General features: G+C 44.1%; 2 protein-coding genes across 2 annotated transcripts; one reads left to right on the forward strand and one right to left on the reverse strand.

Moving 5' to 3' along the window:
• Positions 1 to 448: 448 nt before the first annotated feature.
• LOC142091720 (olfactory receptor 10A4-like) lies at positions 449 to 1,415 on the reverse strand. The gene has a single exon (XM_075171100.1). The coding sequence runs from the start codon at positions 1,382 to 1,384 to the stop codon at positions 449 to 451; it is 936 nt and encodes a 311-aa protein (XP_075027201.1). The 5' UTR covers positions 1,385 to 1,415.
• Positions 1,416 to 14,065: 12,650 nt separating this feature from the next.
• Positions 14,066 to 15,064, forward strand: LOC142091598 (olfactory receptor 10A7-like). Its single transcript, XM_075171028.1, has one exon. It carries the CDS (start codon positions 14,114 to 14,116, stop codon positions 15,062 to 15,064), a length of 951 nt encoding a protein of 316 aa, XP_075027129.1. The 5' UTR covers positions 14,066 to 14,113.
• Positions 15,065 to 17,129: the final 2,065 nt, after the last annotated feature.

Consider the following 17,129-nt stretch of genomic DNA (forward strand, 5'->3'; position numbering starts at 1 on the left):
AGGTCCCTTGTTCTCTTCTCTGATAATTTCTTGCCCTCATCTCTGTGTAATTATTTTTAGATAAGCTCCACAGAAATGTTTTCACAATATTCAGAGAATATTGTGACTTTCATCTTACCACAGGTAAACAGATCTGCAAAGTACAGAACTATTTCTGTATGTACGGACAGGACATAAAGGATATGGTAGCATGTAATTCACTTGATCTGTATGCCAAACCTACCTTAAAATGACATGAAACATTATCTGGAAAACACCTTTTTCAAAAAACATCAAACCCCCCCCCCCCCCCAAATAAAAATGGAATTATCTGGAGGATTGACTCAGAGCTACAAGGTAGATATGAATTTTTGGTAAGTGATGGCAAGCCATATTGTCCTTGTAGTAATGTACACAATATCAAAGCTACTGCTAGATTTAATTTAATATAATTCATAAACATGTCATGTCACATATTTATGTTTTTGGCTATCAGTCTTTTCAAGGCTTGTTTCACCTCTTTGTTCCTCAAGCTGTAAATCAAGGGGTTCATCATTGGAGACATCAGTGTGTAAGTCAGAGAAAGCAGTTTGTTACTGCTGCTTGAATAAAAAGCTTTGGGTCTCAAGTAGGTCACAATGCCAGATCCGTAAAACAGAGTGACCACCACCAGATGAGATGAGCAGGTAGAGAATGTTTTTCTCTTGCCCCCAGCTGACGGCATCTTGAAGATGGTGTGGAGTATCTGGACATATGACACAACTATGAGTAAGAAGGGGACCATGATGAAGAGGACAGCTATTATGTAGGTGGTGATTTCATTCTTGTAGGTGTCCACACAAGCCAACTTCAGCAGAGGCAGCAGATCGCAGAAGAAGTGATTGATCCTGTTGGGCCCACAATATGGAAGGGTAAAGATGAGAGTTGTCTGCCCTAAGGCCACCAAGACCCCAATAAGCCAAGATACAGCTGACAGCAGGAAGCACTTATTCCAGCTCATCATGGTCGTGTAGCGCAGGGGATGGCATATGGCCACATAGCGATCGTAGGCCATGGCAGACAGCAGACAACATTCTGTGATCCCTAAGACAGAGAAGGCGTACATCTGTGTGGCACAGCCCAGAAAGGATATGCCCTTCCTTTGTGTGAAGAAGTTCACCAGCATCTTGGGGATTGTGGATGAAGTGTAGCCAATCTCCAGGAAGGACAAGTTCTTGAGGAAAAAATACATGGGGGACTGAAGGGCAGCATCTACCATAGTGATCATAATGATGAGGATGTTTCCCACCAAAGTACTGAGGTACATGAGCAGTACCAGACAAAAGAGAGAGCCTTGGATCTCTGGAATGCTGGAGAAAGGTGAAAATTGGAAATAGGTCACCACTGTGTGATTCCAGCTGGTCATGTCCCTCAGGCTTTTTTTTAACTGCAGAAATTATTACATATCCATTTTCTAGTTAATCTAGAGAAATACAAAATAGTAAATTAAATATTTATATATATTGCTTTGTAATAGGAGAAGATCCCAGAAGACGAAGTGATATTTTACTGCTGTGTTTGGGTATTTTTGGTGCTGAAGATTGTTTAGAGGTGTGAGGAAAGGTGGTTCCCTTCACATAGCTGTTGATAAGTAAGAACAACTTTTCCAAATGAGTGTCCTTCACTTGCAATCAATGGAAAGGAAGCTACATCTTCTTTGTGACGGTAGAATATTTCACTCTTCCTGCCTTTTAGGATGAGGATTGTACTCTACTGCCCCAGTCTTTAAAGTGGACTTTTCTCCCATTATCCAGCTGAGATCTGCTACCCTAACACCTGCTGCCAAGCAAAGGCGGCTGGTCCTTAAAACCCAGAAATGATTAATTTGTTAATAGAGCAGTTTTTTTGGCAATGAGTCCCTCTTGCTATCATTCTGTGGATGGGGTTCATTCTAGAGAAGAATCACCTACTGAACACTGATAATCCTGTATACACTCCACAGTACCGTACACGATTACTATCACCGGTGTGTGTTTTCACTTCTATCCCACCTGCGCACTTCATAACAACAGAAGTAGTACAAGTCCGCAAAAAAAGGTAAAACTGAGAGCACATGCTACCTTTTGTTTCTCTACTCAGGGTTAGGTCAAGTTCAGCATAGTGTGAACAGGCAGGAGGCAATAGGCACAAACAGAAATACAGGAAATTCCATTTAAAAATAAGAGAGGTTTTTCTTGTTTGGTTGGTTGTTGTTGTTGTGGTTGTTGTATGTTGTGTTTGGTCAAGCACCGGCACAGGTTACCCAGAAAGGCTGTGGAGTCTGCACCTTTGGAGATACTCAAAATCTGATGGGACATGGTCATGAGCAATGTGCTCTAGCTGACCCTGCTTTGAGTGGGGGTTTTTACTGGATGGTCTCCACAAGTCCCTGCCAATCTCAACTGTTCCATGATTCTGTGAAAAGAACTTTTTACAGAATGGTACACATGCTGTTTTCCTCTCATAGTTTATCCAAACACTAGAGGGAGGTTTTTTGAAGGTTTGTTTTTTTTTCTTTTACACATACATTGAAGAGGACAGGGAAGACTTTCTGTTTAAAATAGCTGCTCTGATTCCATTGACATAATTTGAATGGGATGGGGGACATAACTTTCAGTTAATAAGAAAAAAGCCAGACCCAAAGCACACACATGTGCAGACACACACACATGCACAGAAAACCCCAGACATTATAACCCCTTCCTATTCATAGTTAGAACAAAAAAGTACTAAAGAATGTGGATCGCTCTCCAGGAAATTACCTTTGTTGCAGGCACTCTTCAGGAGGAGCAATTCTTTTCAAGAATAAAAAATGTCTTGGAATTTATTTTCTATTTCAATAATACATTCACTTCATAAATAGGTAGATGAGCGTCCCTTAAAGAGAAGCCCTGGGTAGGTGACACAGCCACGATAGCACACGGAAGAAGAGAAAAAAGACTGAAGTAAAATAAGGTAGCTCACCTGACATTAGGAGAAGGCTGTGGTTCGTATTTTTGGAAAAGCCACATCACAAACCTTGCCTATTTTCCCAGTGGGAAATAGTCTGTTGGGTATTGATTGCTTGCAATTGTAGGAGTCAGTTGTTTTTTCCTCATTGTTTAGGTACAACAAAACACACACTGTTTCTCCTGTTAACTCCTGGAACTAACTGTAAAGAACTAACTATAGAGCACTTGTATATCTATTTTAATCTGGTTTTTTTTAACCAGTCATGGTCTTGGGGCTGATCCCACGTAACTTTAGGGATAAAAGTTTGGTATGGCAATAAACTACACAAACTAGGCACAGGAAAAAGGCTTTGCAGGAGGAGAGAACATGTGCATAACTCATGTCAAACTCTGGCTTTAAGCGCTCTAATTAATGGTGAGGAACAGGCCCCTCCATGGGAGAACTCATCATGCCATCCCAGACAGGCCCTTCAGATTGTTCAGAAATTATCCTCTATGGATAATAATTTCTGCCTTTATTTGTGTCAATCATACTATGCTTCCATTTAATTAAACAAAGATACAGCACTTTTAAGCAGTCACTTACCTTATCATCCAGAAGACACCTACATCACATTAGGTGATTCTTCCCTATAAAATCACTTTCTGTTTTTCACAGAAGATGACTACAACACAGAGATCACTCTACAGTCGATGACTAAAGATAAGAGTGGGGAAAGACAGTCCCAAGGCCAGGTGAAAGAAATTCAGACTGAATGAGATGTCTTAACACTGGCAGTGCAGATATCAGTCAGCAATTCCACTTTTAATCAAATATAAGCCCCAGATTTCTAGAACAAATTGCTCTGGTCTCTGTCTGTGCTTTGGGCAAAATCCCCAGAACACTACAAGTGGGATTTTTCTGTATTGGTTCAAATAAGCAACATCCAGTGAGAAAAATCTAAGTCCATCATCTGGGCCCTGTTGTGATCAGTGGGGCTGGGGAGGGGTCAGGAGAAGCAGGGGGAGCGGTTCTCCATTGTATGATTTGCCTGAAAAGCTGCGGTACCTGCCTGTCGGAGTCAGGCCCAGAGATAGTCAAGTCTGGATGCAGATTTACTCTCAACTCAGTTTAACTGGGGTCTGTTTCAATGCTTAATGTCCATCTGAAATGATGTCATGCCAGTTGACAGCCTAAGCGGTACTTTCCTTCTGACCGTGGAAGATGGGCGTCATCTCTTCTGCATTTGGAGGGGCATTGAGATGAGCGAGACAATGCAGGGTTCCTTCTGGATCTCAATAAGAAAGGCCCAACAATAAGTGGCTAAATAAAAGAACTGTTTTAATAGGATACAATAAAAATGAATATGCGTAGTGAGCAAATCTTACGTCCCTTCTGATGCTGGGAATCCTGCATTCATGCAGCAGCGGATGGATTTTCCCACGACGTGCTGCGTAGATCCTGTCCGTGGAGGTAGCTCTCCTTTTTGGTCATTTGATCTATTATATAATTTCCTCACAAGAAAACAACTCTGTTCCTAAAGGATGTTCTCATGAGAACTTGTAGCTTCACTTTTAGACACGGGCAAGGCCACGCAGGTGGTGGTGTCGCTGGCACCGAGTGGAAGCTGCCTGCAGGCCCCTCGCTTACAATGAGTACAGGTCATCTAAGTTTAGATGTCAAAGTAGATGATACGCCCATATCTGAATTCTTGGTCTGGGGCTCTGAATGTCTTTTATAGTCAATGGAGAAAAGCAAGCACTTCTACGGTCTGTTTCACCTGATTCTGATACACTGCAAAGAGCAAGATGACCTAAATTGTGAAAGTGTCCATCTCTCCCCACTGAGTATAAATGTAGTCGAGATGACTGACTCTGGCCAAGACCTCTGCAAGGTTGAGAGCTTTACTGAAGTCTTTGAGTCTCACTCCTAATGTAATGTCTATATAAACACTTCCTCCATGTCTGGATGTGAAGAAAGATGAAGGTTCTTTTGAAGGTCAGTTCACCATTTCCCAAGGAAGATATCTGACGTGAGAGAATGAATTATGTTGCTTGGGCAGTCCTACCTTCAGGAAATACTGCAGGTGGTGTGAAGAAAATTCTCAAGGCCTCTTTCACTTTCTCATTCCTCAAGGTGTAGGTGAATGGATTTCGCGAAGGTGTGACCACCGGGGTCAGCACACACACAACCTTCTTGATATCAAGAGAAGTCTGTGAAATTCTCATATACATGAATATGGCACTGCTCTAGTATAGAGAGGCCACAGAGATATGAGCACCACAAGCGGAGAAAACCTTTTGTATTCCTGAGGCAGCTGTGATCTTCAGCACAGTGGAGAAGATGTATGTGTAGGAGATGATTGTCCATCTTAATGAGCCCAGTAAAACAATGACTGCTGTCACAAAGTCTGCAAATTCTAGAAAGCTGCTTTCACTGCGGGTAGGTTTCCCTGCCTCAGGCAAATGCCAGAAATGCCATAATAGAGTCCAGGTTGTTCAGATACAGATAAGTGAGTGGGAATATTTACCAAACAAGGCAGAAACAGAAGATTTTCCTCTTTCCCCTTATTTCTGATGAGAGCAAATCTTGTTCTGAAAACAAAATTTGAATTAAAAAATATTTTTAGTTAAAATTTAGTAGCATTTTCTGCAAAATGAAAGCTGAAAAATCAAGCTCGACATAGAGAAAGTGCCTTATTCTACACCTGGTGCTGTCCCTGTTGGTTTTTTCCCTGTTTGTTAATTGAAGAGCAAACCCAATACAGTCAGGCTAATATTAAAAGTTAAAGAAATAGTGGCCCTTAGCACTAATTTATATAGGTCAACATAATAATCAGTAAGCCATATATAGATATGGTCTGTGCATTTATTGTCTTATGTCTAGGAGGATTTACTTGGATGGTTGGCTTTTTATCTTCCTCCCCTCAGCAAAATTGACCTGAAATGTTTTCCTCTGCCTCCTCTATAGATTAAATTAAACTGCTGTGTGTCTTTCCTTCCTTAGAGCCAAATAGTTTCCCCCATCTGTCTTAACATAACTAATCAGGCCTGAACATGGAATGTTTATTTCACCTCCACCAGGCACCAGAAAGGGTTGACAAGAGCCAAGCGAGTCTCTCTGCTACCTCTGTCACATATCGCAGGCTAAGGCAATTGCCTAGCACAGGTAGCTACTTAACTACCAGGATTGTCTAGAGCCGATTCTGGTTCCTCTGGGTGGACTAGGTGACCTGCTGAGTGCCAGGCTAGCCTCACATACTGTGAATACATGGACTACCCTGCGTTCAGTTTCACATTTCAGGGTGTTTTAGTCCCTGTTCCTAGGACAGAAACACTGTGGAACAAGTAGTTCCAGGAAGCAAGAACTGGAAGCTAAGCCATTCCCAGAAGAGTGTGATAAGCAGTAAGTTGTAAGAATTAGCCTGGCCATTGAATACAAGTCCTAGAAAGCCATGGAGGAAGGAAGCTACCCAGGAAGCTAGAATGTAATTCATTCTTAAACCTCCTCAGTTGCACTCACTTATTGACTAATATTTTTTGTAGATTTCTGAAAAGCAGATGAGAATTTGAAATCCCATGTCCAGAGTTTGCATTTCCTGAGAGAGGACAGGAAAATTGAAAGGAGGTAAATTGCAAAGTGGAAGTGTTGGCTGCCTTTCAGCTTAGTGGATTTTCAGTTGTCCTCATCAGGAGTATTTAAAGGTAAGGAAAAAGCATTCCCTTCTTTATAAAAAGCTAAGTGCAGGGGTAAATACTTCCCTCATTTTTACACTTTCAATTTTAATCAGTAGCAGTGATTTATATATCAAAGCCTGGACAGGAAAGTGAGTGGAGGAAGGGTAGTTAGGGTAAACATTGGGACTAATTTTAAAGATATCATTCTGCATTTAGTTTCTTAGACCTGTGTACCAACATGTCACCCCAAATGTATTTTCCAAGCTTCATGCAGCTATGCACGTTCTATGGCAGTGCAACCCTATTAAAAATAGTAAATTACTGATTTTAGAAAGAAAGGACTTGTGACAACTACCTTCAGTGTACAGTCACTTGGTTTACACAAAGCTGAGTGAGAGGAGAACATGATATGCTTACTGCACTGTACTAGTTTTGGCCCGGCTAGAATTCAGTTTCATCGGAGCTGCTTGTATGGGGCTATGTTTTGGATTTGTGATGAAAACAGTGCTGAAAACACAGGGATGTTTTAGCTATTGCTGAGCAGTGCTTACACAGCGTCAAGACCTTTTCTGTTTCTCACACCACCCCACCAGCAAGTAGGCTGGGGGTGCACAAGGAGTTGGAAGGGGACACAGCTGGGACAGCGGACCCCAGCTGACCAAAGGCATATTCCGTACCATATGATTCATGCTCAGCAATAAAAACTGGGGGAAAGAAGGAGGAAGGGGGGGATATCCAGAGTTACAGCGTTTGTCTTCCTAAGTAACCGCTACGTGTGATGAAGCCCTGCTTTTCTGGAGATGGCTGAACACCTCCCTGTTGATGGAAAGTAGTGAATGGATTCCTTATTTTGCTTTGCTTGTGCATGCAGCTTTTGTTTACCTGTTAAACTGTCTTTACCTCTACCCATGAGTCTTGCCACTTCTACCCTTCCGGTTCTCTCCCCCATCCCACTGGGTGGGGGGGTGAGTGAGCAGCTGTGTGGTGTGTAGCTGCTGGTGGGGGCTAAACCACGACATGTGTCCATGATCCTGACTTACAGAAGACGACTCATGTTCTCCTGACTACAGAAAGGTACCTGAACAAGCACCTCCATCTGCACAGCAGATTGTGCAAAACGAGCAAGTCATGCACCTGCCATTAGAAGTCCCAAACATACATCCCAGATCATGATGGTCTAACATCAATATGGTTTGTAGTTGGTCATTTACTGGCTAGTGGCCACACCCCTTACAAGAAAGAACATAGCAACAACACTGAAGTGGAAAAGACTTCTGGGAACAGCATTACTGAATACAATTGTTTAGTGCTATGGCAGGGGACCTGAAATATTGTGAGAGCATCAGCTGACGAGTCACTGGCATCCAGCAAAGACAAGCCAGCCAGTCTGTGGTACGTGTATGCTGGTATGGAGCTGATGTTCACTGACCATTGTGTGACAGTTAAGATTCCTAGGCTGATATCAAGTAAATCGGGAAAGTCCTATAATTTGTGTGCAAGACCCAAAAGAACATTCTGGCATTGTAATCTTGTTCTATTTTGCATTTGAAGAAAGAAAGTAATAACCCTCTCCATTGGTTCTCCCTGCAAAGTTAATATTACTATTACACCAAAAGAAAAAGAATATAAAAGCCTTTCTGCTATTTTCTAAGTTTCGTTTGGAGTCTCCAGCAGTTTGCGTTCCTTCCTGCCATGATCCTCCTAGGTGGGGATAGGAACATATCTATTTCCGGTGACCAGGGATCTGTTCCCTGAAAAAGTGCTGTCTCAGCACAGATTTCAATGATCACTTTGCAGGCCTCCCGATTTCCATTAGTGGCTATTAGTTCAGGGTATATGGTAATATGCTTTCCTGGGAGCAAATTGAGACAAAGATCATAGAAGCATAATAGAATCATAGAACCATAGAATCGTAGAATCATAAAGTCATAGAATCATAGACTGGTTTGGGTTAGAAGGGACCTTTAAAGATCATCTAGTCCAACCAACCTGCAATGAGCAGGGACATCTTTTACTAGGTCAGGTTGTTCAAAGCCCCCGTCCAGCCTGACTTTGAACACTTCGAAGGATGGGGCATTCACAACTTCCCTGGGCAACCTGTTCCAGTGGCTCACCGCCCTCATCATAAAAAATTTCTTCCTTATGCCCAACCTGAATCTACCCTCTTTCAGTTTAAACCCATTTCCTTTTGTCCTGTCACTGTATCCCCAAGTCCTTCTCCACAGGGCTGCTCTCAATCCATTCATTCCTCAGTCTGTATTGGTAGTGGGGATTGCCCTGACCCAGGTGCAGGACCTTGCACTTGGCCTTGTTGAACATCATGAGGTTCACATGGGCGCACTCTTCAAGCCTGTCAAGGTCCCTCTGGATGGCATCCCTTTCCTCTAGCGAATCAACTGCACCACTCGGCTTGGTGTCATCTGCAAACTTGCTGAGGGTGCACTCAATCCTACCGTCTGGGTTGCTGAGGAAGATATTAAATACTATTTGTCCCAGTATGGACCCCTGAGGGTCACCACTCTTTAATGGTTTCCACTTGGACATTCCACTAGGCCTTCTCTACCTGTTCCTCCTACCTGAGTGTTGTGACTTTATTCTATGGCTCTGCTCTCTGTGTAGTTCAAAAACAGACCTGAAGAGGATTCTGATCTGAAACATAGGCCAGTTAGGTCTAGAGGACTAGTCAACATTGAGGGTCCACAAACTACATTTGCAGGGTGGACCTAGCCAATCAAAACTATGCAATTGTCTCTGATTTGCTTTCCAAAGAACCCCTGACTCCTTGATGAGAAAACAGAAATAATGCTTTTGGTGTTCTGCTAGCTTCCCCCACATTCTCTGGTTCCCAAAAGCCAGTCATAACAATAACATGGAAAACATTGTGAGCGAAACAACTGTGCCACAAAATAGGATAGGAATAATCAGGGGTTAACTTAGGTATCTCCAGTAGAAAGGTACGAATCTGGGCCAATTGCTTTAGCCTCCCTTTATAATCAAAGTGGAGAAACAGTCCAATTTAAAATGTGATTAGTGTCATCTACTTGAGGATGATCCTATACACCCTGTAGAAGACCTTGACATTGACCATAAAAAGAGTCTAGACAAATACCTCAACAAGTGTCTCCATTTTAGATATCTGAAGGCAGGTGAATGAATCCAGTCTTCAAAAGAAATCATCTTAAAAGCAGCATTTCTTAGTTCTGAGAATATTAAGAAACCTGTAGAAAGGAGCATGGGTAGAGGCGGTATTCATAATACCGATCTTCAGCAGGCAAAAAGTAGGTTAGTTCCCTCAGCACCAGGAAGTAATAAGTGCATTTCAAGGAAGCTCAGAGGAATTACTTTACTGAAATTATTCTTTTGATTATCTTTAATCTGGAGTTCAAAAGCTGGAGCATAAGGAAACTTATCCTGTGATATGCCTGTAGCCCTAGAAATATAAAATGTGAACCAGTGAAATTATTAATCTGATGAAAGTCATAACATTTTCTACACATTTTCCAAGGAGCGCTTAAGGACAGTCAGTGGCAGGATTTTATCTCACACATGTATGAAGTCTTTCAGGTGCATGTTAGGTCAGTCACATTCCTGGAAATAAACTGGAAATAAGCTGGAAATAAATTCCAACTCCATTATACAATTTTCGTCCAAAGTCATGCTTCTGAGAACCGTCAAAAGCGTGAGTAGTTACAGTAGAGAGAACCATGATTCCGATTTGCTGTTAGTGAGAGATGTTAAGAGGATAGCTGTTTGGTATCCATACGGAGTGTGAGAATGTTTATTTTTCCATCTGATTTTCTGACTAAGGACCTTGCCAAATTGGAATGATAATAAAAGGGAGGGAGTCAAAAATACAGAGACATAAAACCTGACCAATTAACACTAAGAGACAACAACCAGGAAGAAACCTTGCCAGCTGATGAGCTCTCAAGAAACTACAGGCGCCTGGGACTTTGCAACTAGTAAGGATGCAAACCTGAGGGTCGATGCTGCTGGAGGGGGTCAGTGGGACCGTGCCAGCTGATGAGGGGATGTGCAGGTGAAGGGGAGCCAGGAGGAACAAAGAGGGGGATAGACAGAAAAGGGGTCTAAAAGGGGTTGAGTGTAAACTGGGGCTGGTCACTGCTGGTCTGGCTGAGCCCTGTGCCTGATCACTGCAGTCTCTCCTGTCTTACTAAATCTTTTCATAACTCTCTCTCTGCGTATTTTCCCTCTATACCATGTGTACGTGTGCTGCAAGGACCAAGCAGTAGCTACCGGGGGGATCGGTGTGAGTGGGTTTGGTGCCAGCTGCCGAAGTCAGACTGGGGGTGTGGGCACCCTTGCCTCTGGTGTGAGCTACGGGAGCCAGTGGGGTCCCAGTGCAGCTACTGGAGCCAGTAAGGTCTCAGCCTACAGCCACCGGGGTGAGAACCGCACATGTCCCCAAAACCAGTTACTGAGGGGACTGGCGTGAGTGAGGTGAGTGAGGGGCTCAGCGCTGGCAGCTGGAGCAGGATGATGGGTCACAGCTCTCCTGCCCTGGGGTCAGGGGGAGGGTCTATATCTCCCCCAAACCAGGTGTGTGCGGGGTGTGCCTCTATATTCACCAGCGAACTTAAAGCTGGACTAGCCGGTGAGTAGGAGGTCTGGGCAAGGGCATCAGGGGGGCAGGGAGTCTGTGCTGGTGCCCAGGGAGAACCTGCGAGTGTGGGGTGCCTGTGGGACGAGCGTGTGAGGGCTGCGTGTCTGGAGCTGGACCAGCTGGTGAATAGGGGACCTGTGGGGCGGGTCAGAGGGCCAGGACCTGGGCAGGGTACCCGACAGACAGAGGGGCCATGCCAGGGCTCGGGGGACCCACGAACGTGCATGTGCTTGTGAATCTGGGGATGTGTTATGTGTGTGCCTGCACTAGTGACCTCCTGCCTCTGCCAACCCCAGAGGAGGAGGGGACATGGCTGTCTGCGCTCGTGTGTGATGTGAGTCCTGGAGGTACTGTCTGTGATAGGCTGTGTGACTGGCCATGTCAATGTCCTTTGCATGTCGGTGTGTGTCTGTGTCCTGCGAGTCTCAGGGATACGTGCTTAACTTTACTACTGGTTGAACCTGCAAACGAGAGAGCAGCAGCTGTGTCCCTGAGATCCCGAGTCCTTAGGCACCGGGCTGGGCTCCGGTGGCTGGGCAGGAGGGTCCTGGGCCAGGGCTGCTGGAGTCTGCAGCTGCTCTTGACATCCTTTAATAATGCTAAAGGTGTTTGAGACTCCAAGGCGCCCTGGGATAGCACTAAAGCCCAGCTTGTGGCTCTCTACATCCTCAATGACTAGAGTAGTTTCTGAAGAAAACAATTTTCTTTTTTGCTCCTGTGATTGTCTTTAAAAGGCACTACATAATTCTGCTGCAGAAGCAATCTCATGATTGAACTAGCATGCAGATGCTCACGTAGGTTCTCATGTACTTGCAAGTCAAAATGTGTGTGCATGATGTAGCTTCACTGTCCCTGTTCTGTGAAGCTACCTGATTCTGCTACTATTTCTAAACTAAATAACTATAACTATAACTAAATTGAAACAACTGTAACAAATTCCTTTTCTTCTTCTCTGAGAGGCTAGTCTTTGGCAACTGACATGTATGATAGCTGTGTGAAGGACAGGTACATTCCACTTATGGTGCTTCAGAGAAAACATGCCTGATGTTCCATGGAATGTATCATGTACTAATGTCACAGATTATTCAAGCTGTAGCAGGAGAGCATCTGCATTTAAAATGCAATTTAAAATCTGCAATGTAAGCTGACTGTAGGAGTCATCAGCCCAACACTGTCCCTAATGTGAGAAAACAAAGGAAATTCTTCTAGCAAAATTTGCATGATCCATTTTGGAGGCACTGGGTGGCAGAACTCCTGAAGGTAGGATCCTTACTTCAAAATGCTTTTTGTGAATACATAAAGCAAATCCAAGGAAGACCTAAGACCAAAACTTAAAGGTCCTTATAGCCACTAAACAAGAATTACGCAAAGTGAGAGTTGTTTCTGAGAGGTGTTCTGCATTAGGGAATAAAACTCTAACCTATCAGTAAAACTAAGACTACTGTGAGTTTTATTAGCTTTAATTAACAGCTAACGACCAAAGCAATAGTCTAAAAGAGGGATCAAAGAGCAGAATTAGGTAGATTCTACATCAGCTACATGGATCTAACAAGCTAAGAAAACTAGTGTGAATGTGTGCCATTACAAACTGCAGGGAATTTTTAATGTCATTCTCTATTCTGTTATGCATAGGTTATATTGAGGTATCTCTCAAACTTTGGAGCTTCAAATAACATAGTGTTCTGTCATTTCTGTGTTAATGGAAACAGTCAAAACCAGAAAGATTCCTTTTAAATGCATCAGACCTTTAAATGCCTGAGAAGGTCAGGAGTTTCTTTATTGTGCTTGTAAGTTAAAATCATCTGTCACTCCCAGATCCACAGCTTTCACTTGCATGTTCATGTTAGAAAACTCACGGACAAAAGGCATCTCGTGTGAGTGAAGTTATAGCAGAAAGAGAACTTGGATGAAATCAGTACGAGGAGTGATTGAATCATGATAGGGCTGTATGCACTGCTCTTCCTTTGATGATGTGTCTTTCCCTATGTCATGTGGTCTCTTGACGAGGTTCCATGTGTATACATTGGAAAAGGTGCTTCCTCCCTCTGTCCCCATATATGGACACATTTCTGCTGCCAAAAGCCATTCTGTGCCTTGAGATTTACTAGTGTAGTCCAGGGGTTGGTTGCCCCTTTGGTAAGAGATGACAAGTCTGAAGAACGCAGCATTAATGACCACTTTCTCCTCTGTGGCAGGCTAACTTCTTCTCTCTTTCTGTGCATCAGTTTCCCATTCTGGGCAGTAAGAAAACACAAAGCTGCCACGGCTGGCACAGCACTGCATGAATATCCCATCTGCACCACACACACAGCAACACGCATCGGGGTAATAAGGCGATGTGACTAATGAAGCAGGTAGTACTGAGCTTCACCCTCTACACTTTCTTAGCATTCTCTAGGGTAGCTTTCCCTCCAATTATTCCTTCTTCGTTTGCCGGTCTACAGACAAAGGGTATTTGGATTTCCTTTGTTTTGTTTTTGCTTTCTTTGGACAGTGGGTGTTTTGGTTGTCAGCTGGGCTTTCCGTTCACTGCAGAAACCACCTACGGGACCAGGTGGGATCACAGACCTGACATTTGGGGGGAGCACAATTAACCCTACACCCCTAATGGAGCCAACCCTTAAATACCAACTCCTCCTAGTTCTGTGCTTGGTCACTATCCCAAACTATGAAACTCAGAGAGCACCAACATCACGCACTTTCAGCACACACAGCCATTGCCTTCTTTCTTTGTTCAGCTAAGCCAGCTCTAGAGTTGCACCCTTTGATCCAGTGGCTCTCCAGGGATTCCCAAGACACTCTTTGCTTGAGTAACTGGCTGAAGCACCGTGACCTTGGTGCTGTGACGACGCCTCTGTCAGTCTGTCCATTTGATTCCTCCCAGATGAAGCCAACAGAGCGACCAGAACCAGGAAACCACACTCTGCTGACTGAATTTGTCCTCTCTGGATTGTCCAACCACCCAGAACTGCAGCACTTGCTGTTCTTCACATTCTGCTTAATTTACACCATCACCATCATTGGGAACCTTCTCATCTTCATGGTCACAGTGCACCCCACCCTCCGCATGCCCATGTACTTCTTCCTCCGGGCCCTGTCCTTCCTGGATATTTCCACAGCATCGATCGTTGTCCCCAAGATGCTGGCAAACTTCCTGTCAGAGGACAGGAGCATTTCCTACATGGGCTGTGCCACACAGCTCTACTGTGTGATTTTCTTAGGAGCCACTGAATGGTACCTTTTGGCAGCCATGGCCTATGACCGCTACGTGGCCATATGCAACCCCCTTAGATATGCAATCATCATGAACAGTAGAGTCTGTCATTCCTTGGTCCTGCTGTCATGCTGCAGTGGTAATGTTGTGTCTGTGGTGCAGACAGCTTGGGTGTTCACATTGCCATTTTGTGGGCCCAAGAAGATTGACTCTTTCTTCTGTGATATTCCCCCACTCATCATGCTCTCCTGCACTGACACCTCTCTGTATGAAAAGCAGATCACTACAGCCACAGTGCTGGTCATCTTCACACCATTTTGTCTCATCCTGGTATCCTATGCCTGCATCATCTCCAGCATCCTGAAGATTTCCTCTGCAGAGGGCAGACACCAGACCTTCTCTACCTGTTCCTCACACCTTATTGTTGTAACATTGCACTGTGCAAGTGGGACCTTGATTTACTTACGGCCCAAAGCCAGGTACTCTCAAGATGCTAAGAAATTTCTGCCTCTCACATACACAGCCATAACTCCTATGTTAAACCCCCTGATTTACAGCCTGAGGAATAAAGATGTGAAAGAAGTACTAATCAGAATGATGGCTGAGCTGATGAAGAAATAAATATTTTCTTGTCCATGAATGCGTGGTTTAAAAAGGGTTATTTCCATTTTCGGTGGGTGTGGAAGGTTTACTAGCTCACTGGAAACACCAGAAGCAAAGAGATATCTCATACTCGAGAATATTTTGTCCTTATTTTTGGCTTCAAAAGCAAATTATTTAGAATTTCCATTTCCATTTCTTCCTTAGGAGTACGAAATGTATACCAGACATTTCTTCTAAAACAGAGCAACCAAAACCCACCCCACTTCCCACATCTTCTTCAGGTATTCAGGTTGGAACTTCTCACTTTCATTGCAGGCGCTCAGCTGCTCCTCTCACTTAAGAAATATTATTTTACAGTGAACTTTTCAGGCTAAGCATGCATACATTGATAATGAGTAGGCGTATTGTTTTGACTTTTTTTTCCTTCTTATATGATTTCCATTCCTTCCAGCAGAAAAGAGATCCACTGAATGAAAGTGATAAACAAATCACTTCTTTAAGAGACTCATGTTTTTTATTGAAGGTGTGGGGAAGGCAAAGGAAAGGAAGAGAAACTAATTCCTTGTTTCCAGCAGGAACTAAGCATTTCATATAGTACAGTGCGCACAAGCATCTTGGAGTCTGAGTCATGGGATATTCTGCATCTCTCAGCTGGAGAAATTCATCCGGGCATGACAACAGGACAGTTCCAAGAGGAGTAGCTGAGATCTCCACAAGCACACAGAGAAAAGGGATGCTACGACTTTGGAGTATCCATTTGGAAGGCGGGGAGGAAAACAGCGCTAGCTTTCTCTGAGAGAGAAGGAAACTGAAACTAGTCTCCTGCATGGCCAAGGAAAGTTCTGTGTCCATAAGTGACCGTGTGAAAGTGTGGCATCACTCTGAATGTGCCATTTCACCTGGTAATCCGAGCACCTGGCCAGATTTCCCAAGTAGCTCCTACATTCTGTTTCTTCTTCAATGCAGCACAGGGAAGCTTCCACTTCCACAAGACCAAAAGGAGCATGAAAAGCCGTCTCTTGGGATTCATCTCCACTAAGGTAAGCCTTCTGCTGTCAAAAATCAACATACACCTTAAGAAACCTAAGCACTGGTTTAATGCAGCTGCACCCACTAGGGCTAAACTTCAGCCTTCTCTCTAGTTGCCTAAAGATAGTGCTGTTTGGAGACAATTATGGGCTTTGAGGGTATAACCCATGGCATTCAGGAAACTTATGCTCCTTTTCACTGATACCTCACCCTGCGTGAAAGCACTCTAGATGCCACGGGGTCTTAATTTTGAGTTTTGCATTTCTTACATTCAACTCGGATAACTTGGTGTGGGATAATGTGGTTTCTGGATAGGGTAGTTAAGAAACAAGGAAGGGAAAAGAACAGTAGAATCTACAGAGACAACCCATCTGTGACTCCCATGGGAAGTCACCATGGCTTGGTTTTGCAAATGAGGCAGTCTTTAATCATCTGCTTATTGTAAACAAAACTTGCCAAAGGGAGAAAGGAATCCATAGCATTCTTCTCTAGTTTAGTGACCTGCTAGGAGCACAAGTTTCTGTTGGGATAGGGTTGCATTACACTGTTTAAGACCTAGAAAATCGCACATTCTGTTTGTATGGGGTTTACATGGCAAGGGTTGAGGGTGGGAGCTGCAGAGGTGTCTTCAGTGAGAACAGACCAAGAGCCACCTCCATGTCAGACAGAGCCAAGGCTCCAAGACAGACCGACCACTGCCCAAAACAGAGCCAACCAGCAATGCTGGTAGTACCTCTGTGATAACATATTTACACTGCGCAACAGCTGTGAGAGCGGAGTGAGAAAACCTGAAAAAACGCTGCAGACACCAAGGTCAGTGAAGAAGGAGGGGGAGGAGCCGCTCCAGGTGACAGTGCAGAGAGTCTCCCTGCAGCCCATGGAAGACCACGGGTGGAGCAGATATCCACAACGCAGCCCGTCGAGGACCCCATGCTGGACCAGACGGACGTGCCCTGAAGGAAGCTGCAGCCAATGGAGAGCCCATGCAGGAGCAGGCTCCTGGCAGGAACTGTGGCCTGTCGCGGACTGATGCTGGAGCAGTCTGTTCCTGTTT

The sequence above is a fragment of the Calonectris borealis genome, chromosome 22 (genome assembly GCF_964195595.1).
Source record: "Calonectris borealis chromosome 22, bCalBor7.hap1.2, whole genome shotgun sequence".
NCBI classification, from domain to species: domain Eukaryota; kingdom Metazoa; phylum Chordata; class Aves; order Procellariiformes; family Procellariidae; genus Calonectris; species Calonectris borealis.

Excerpts from the sequence above, each read along its gene's own strand:
- LOC142091598 (XM_075171028.1), top strand. The coding sequence starts at position 14,114 with ATGAAGCCAACAGAGCGACCAGAACCAGGAAACCACACTCTGCTGACT.
- LOC142091720 (XM_075171100.1), bottom strand. The coding sequence starts at position 1,384 with ATGACCAGCTGGAATCACACAGTGGTGACCTATTTCCAATTTTCACCT.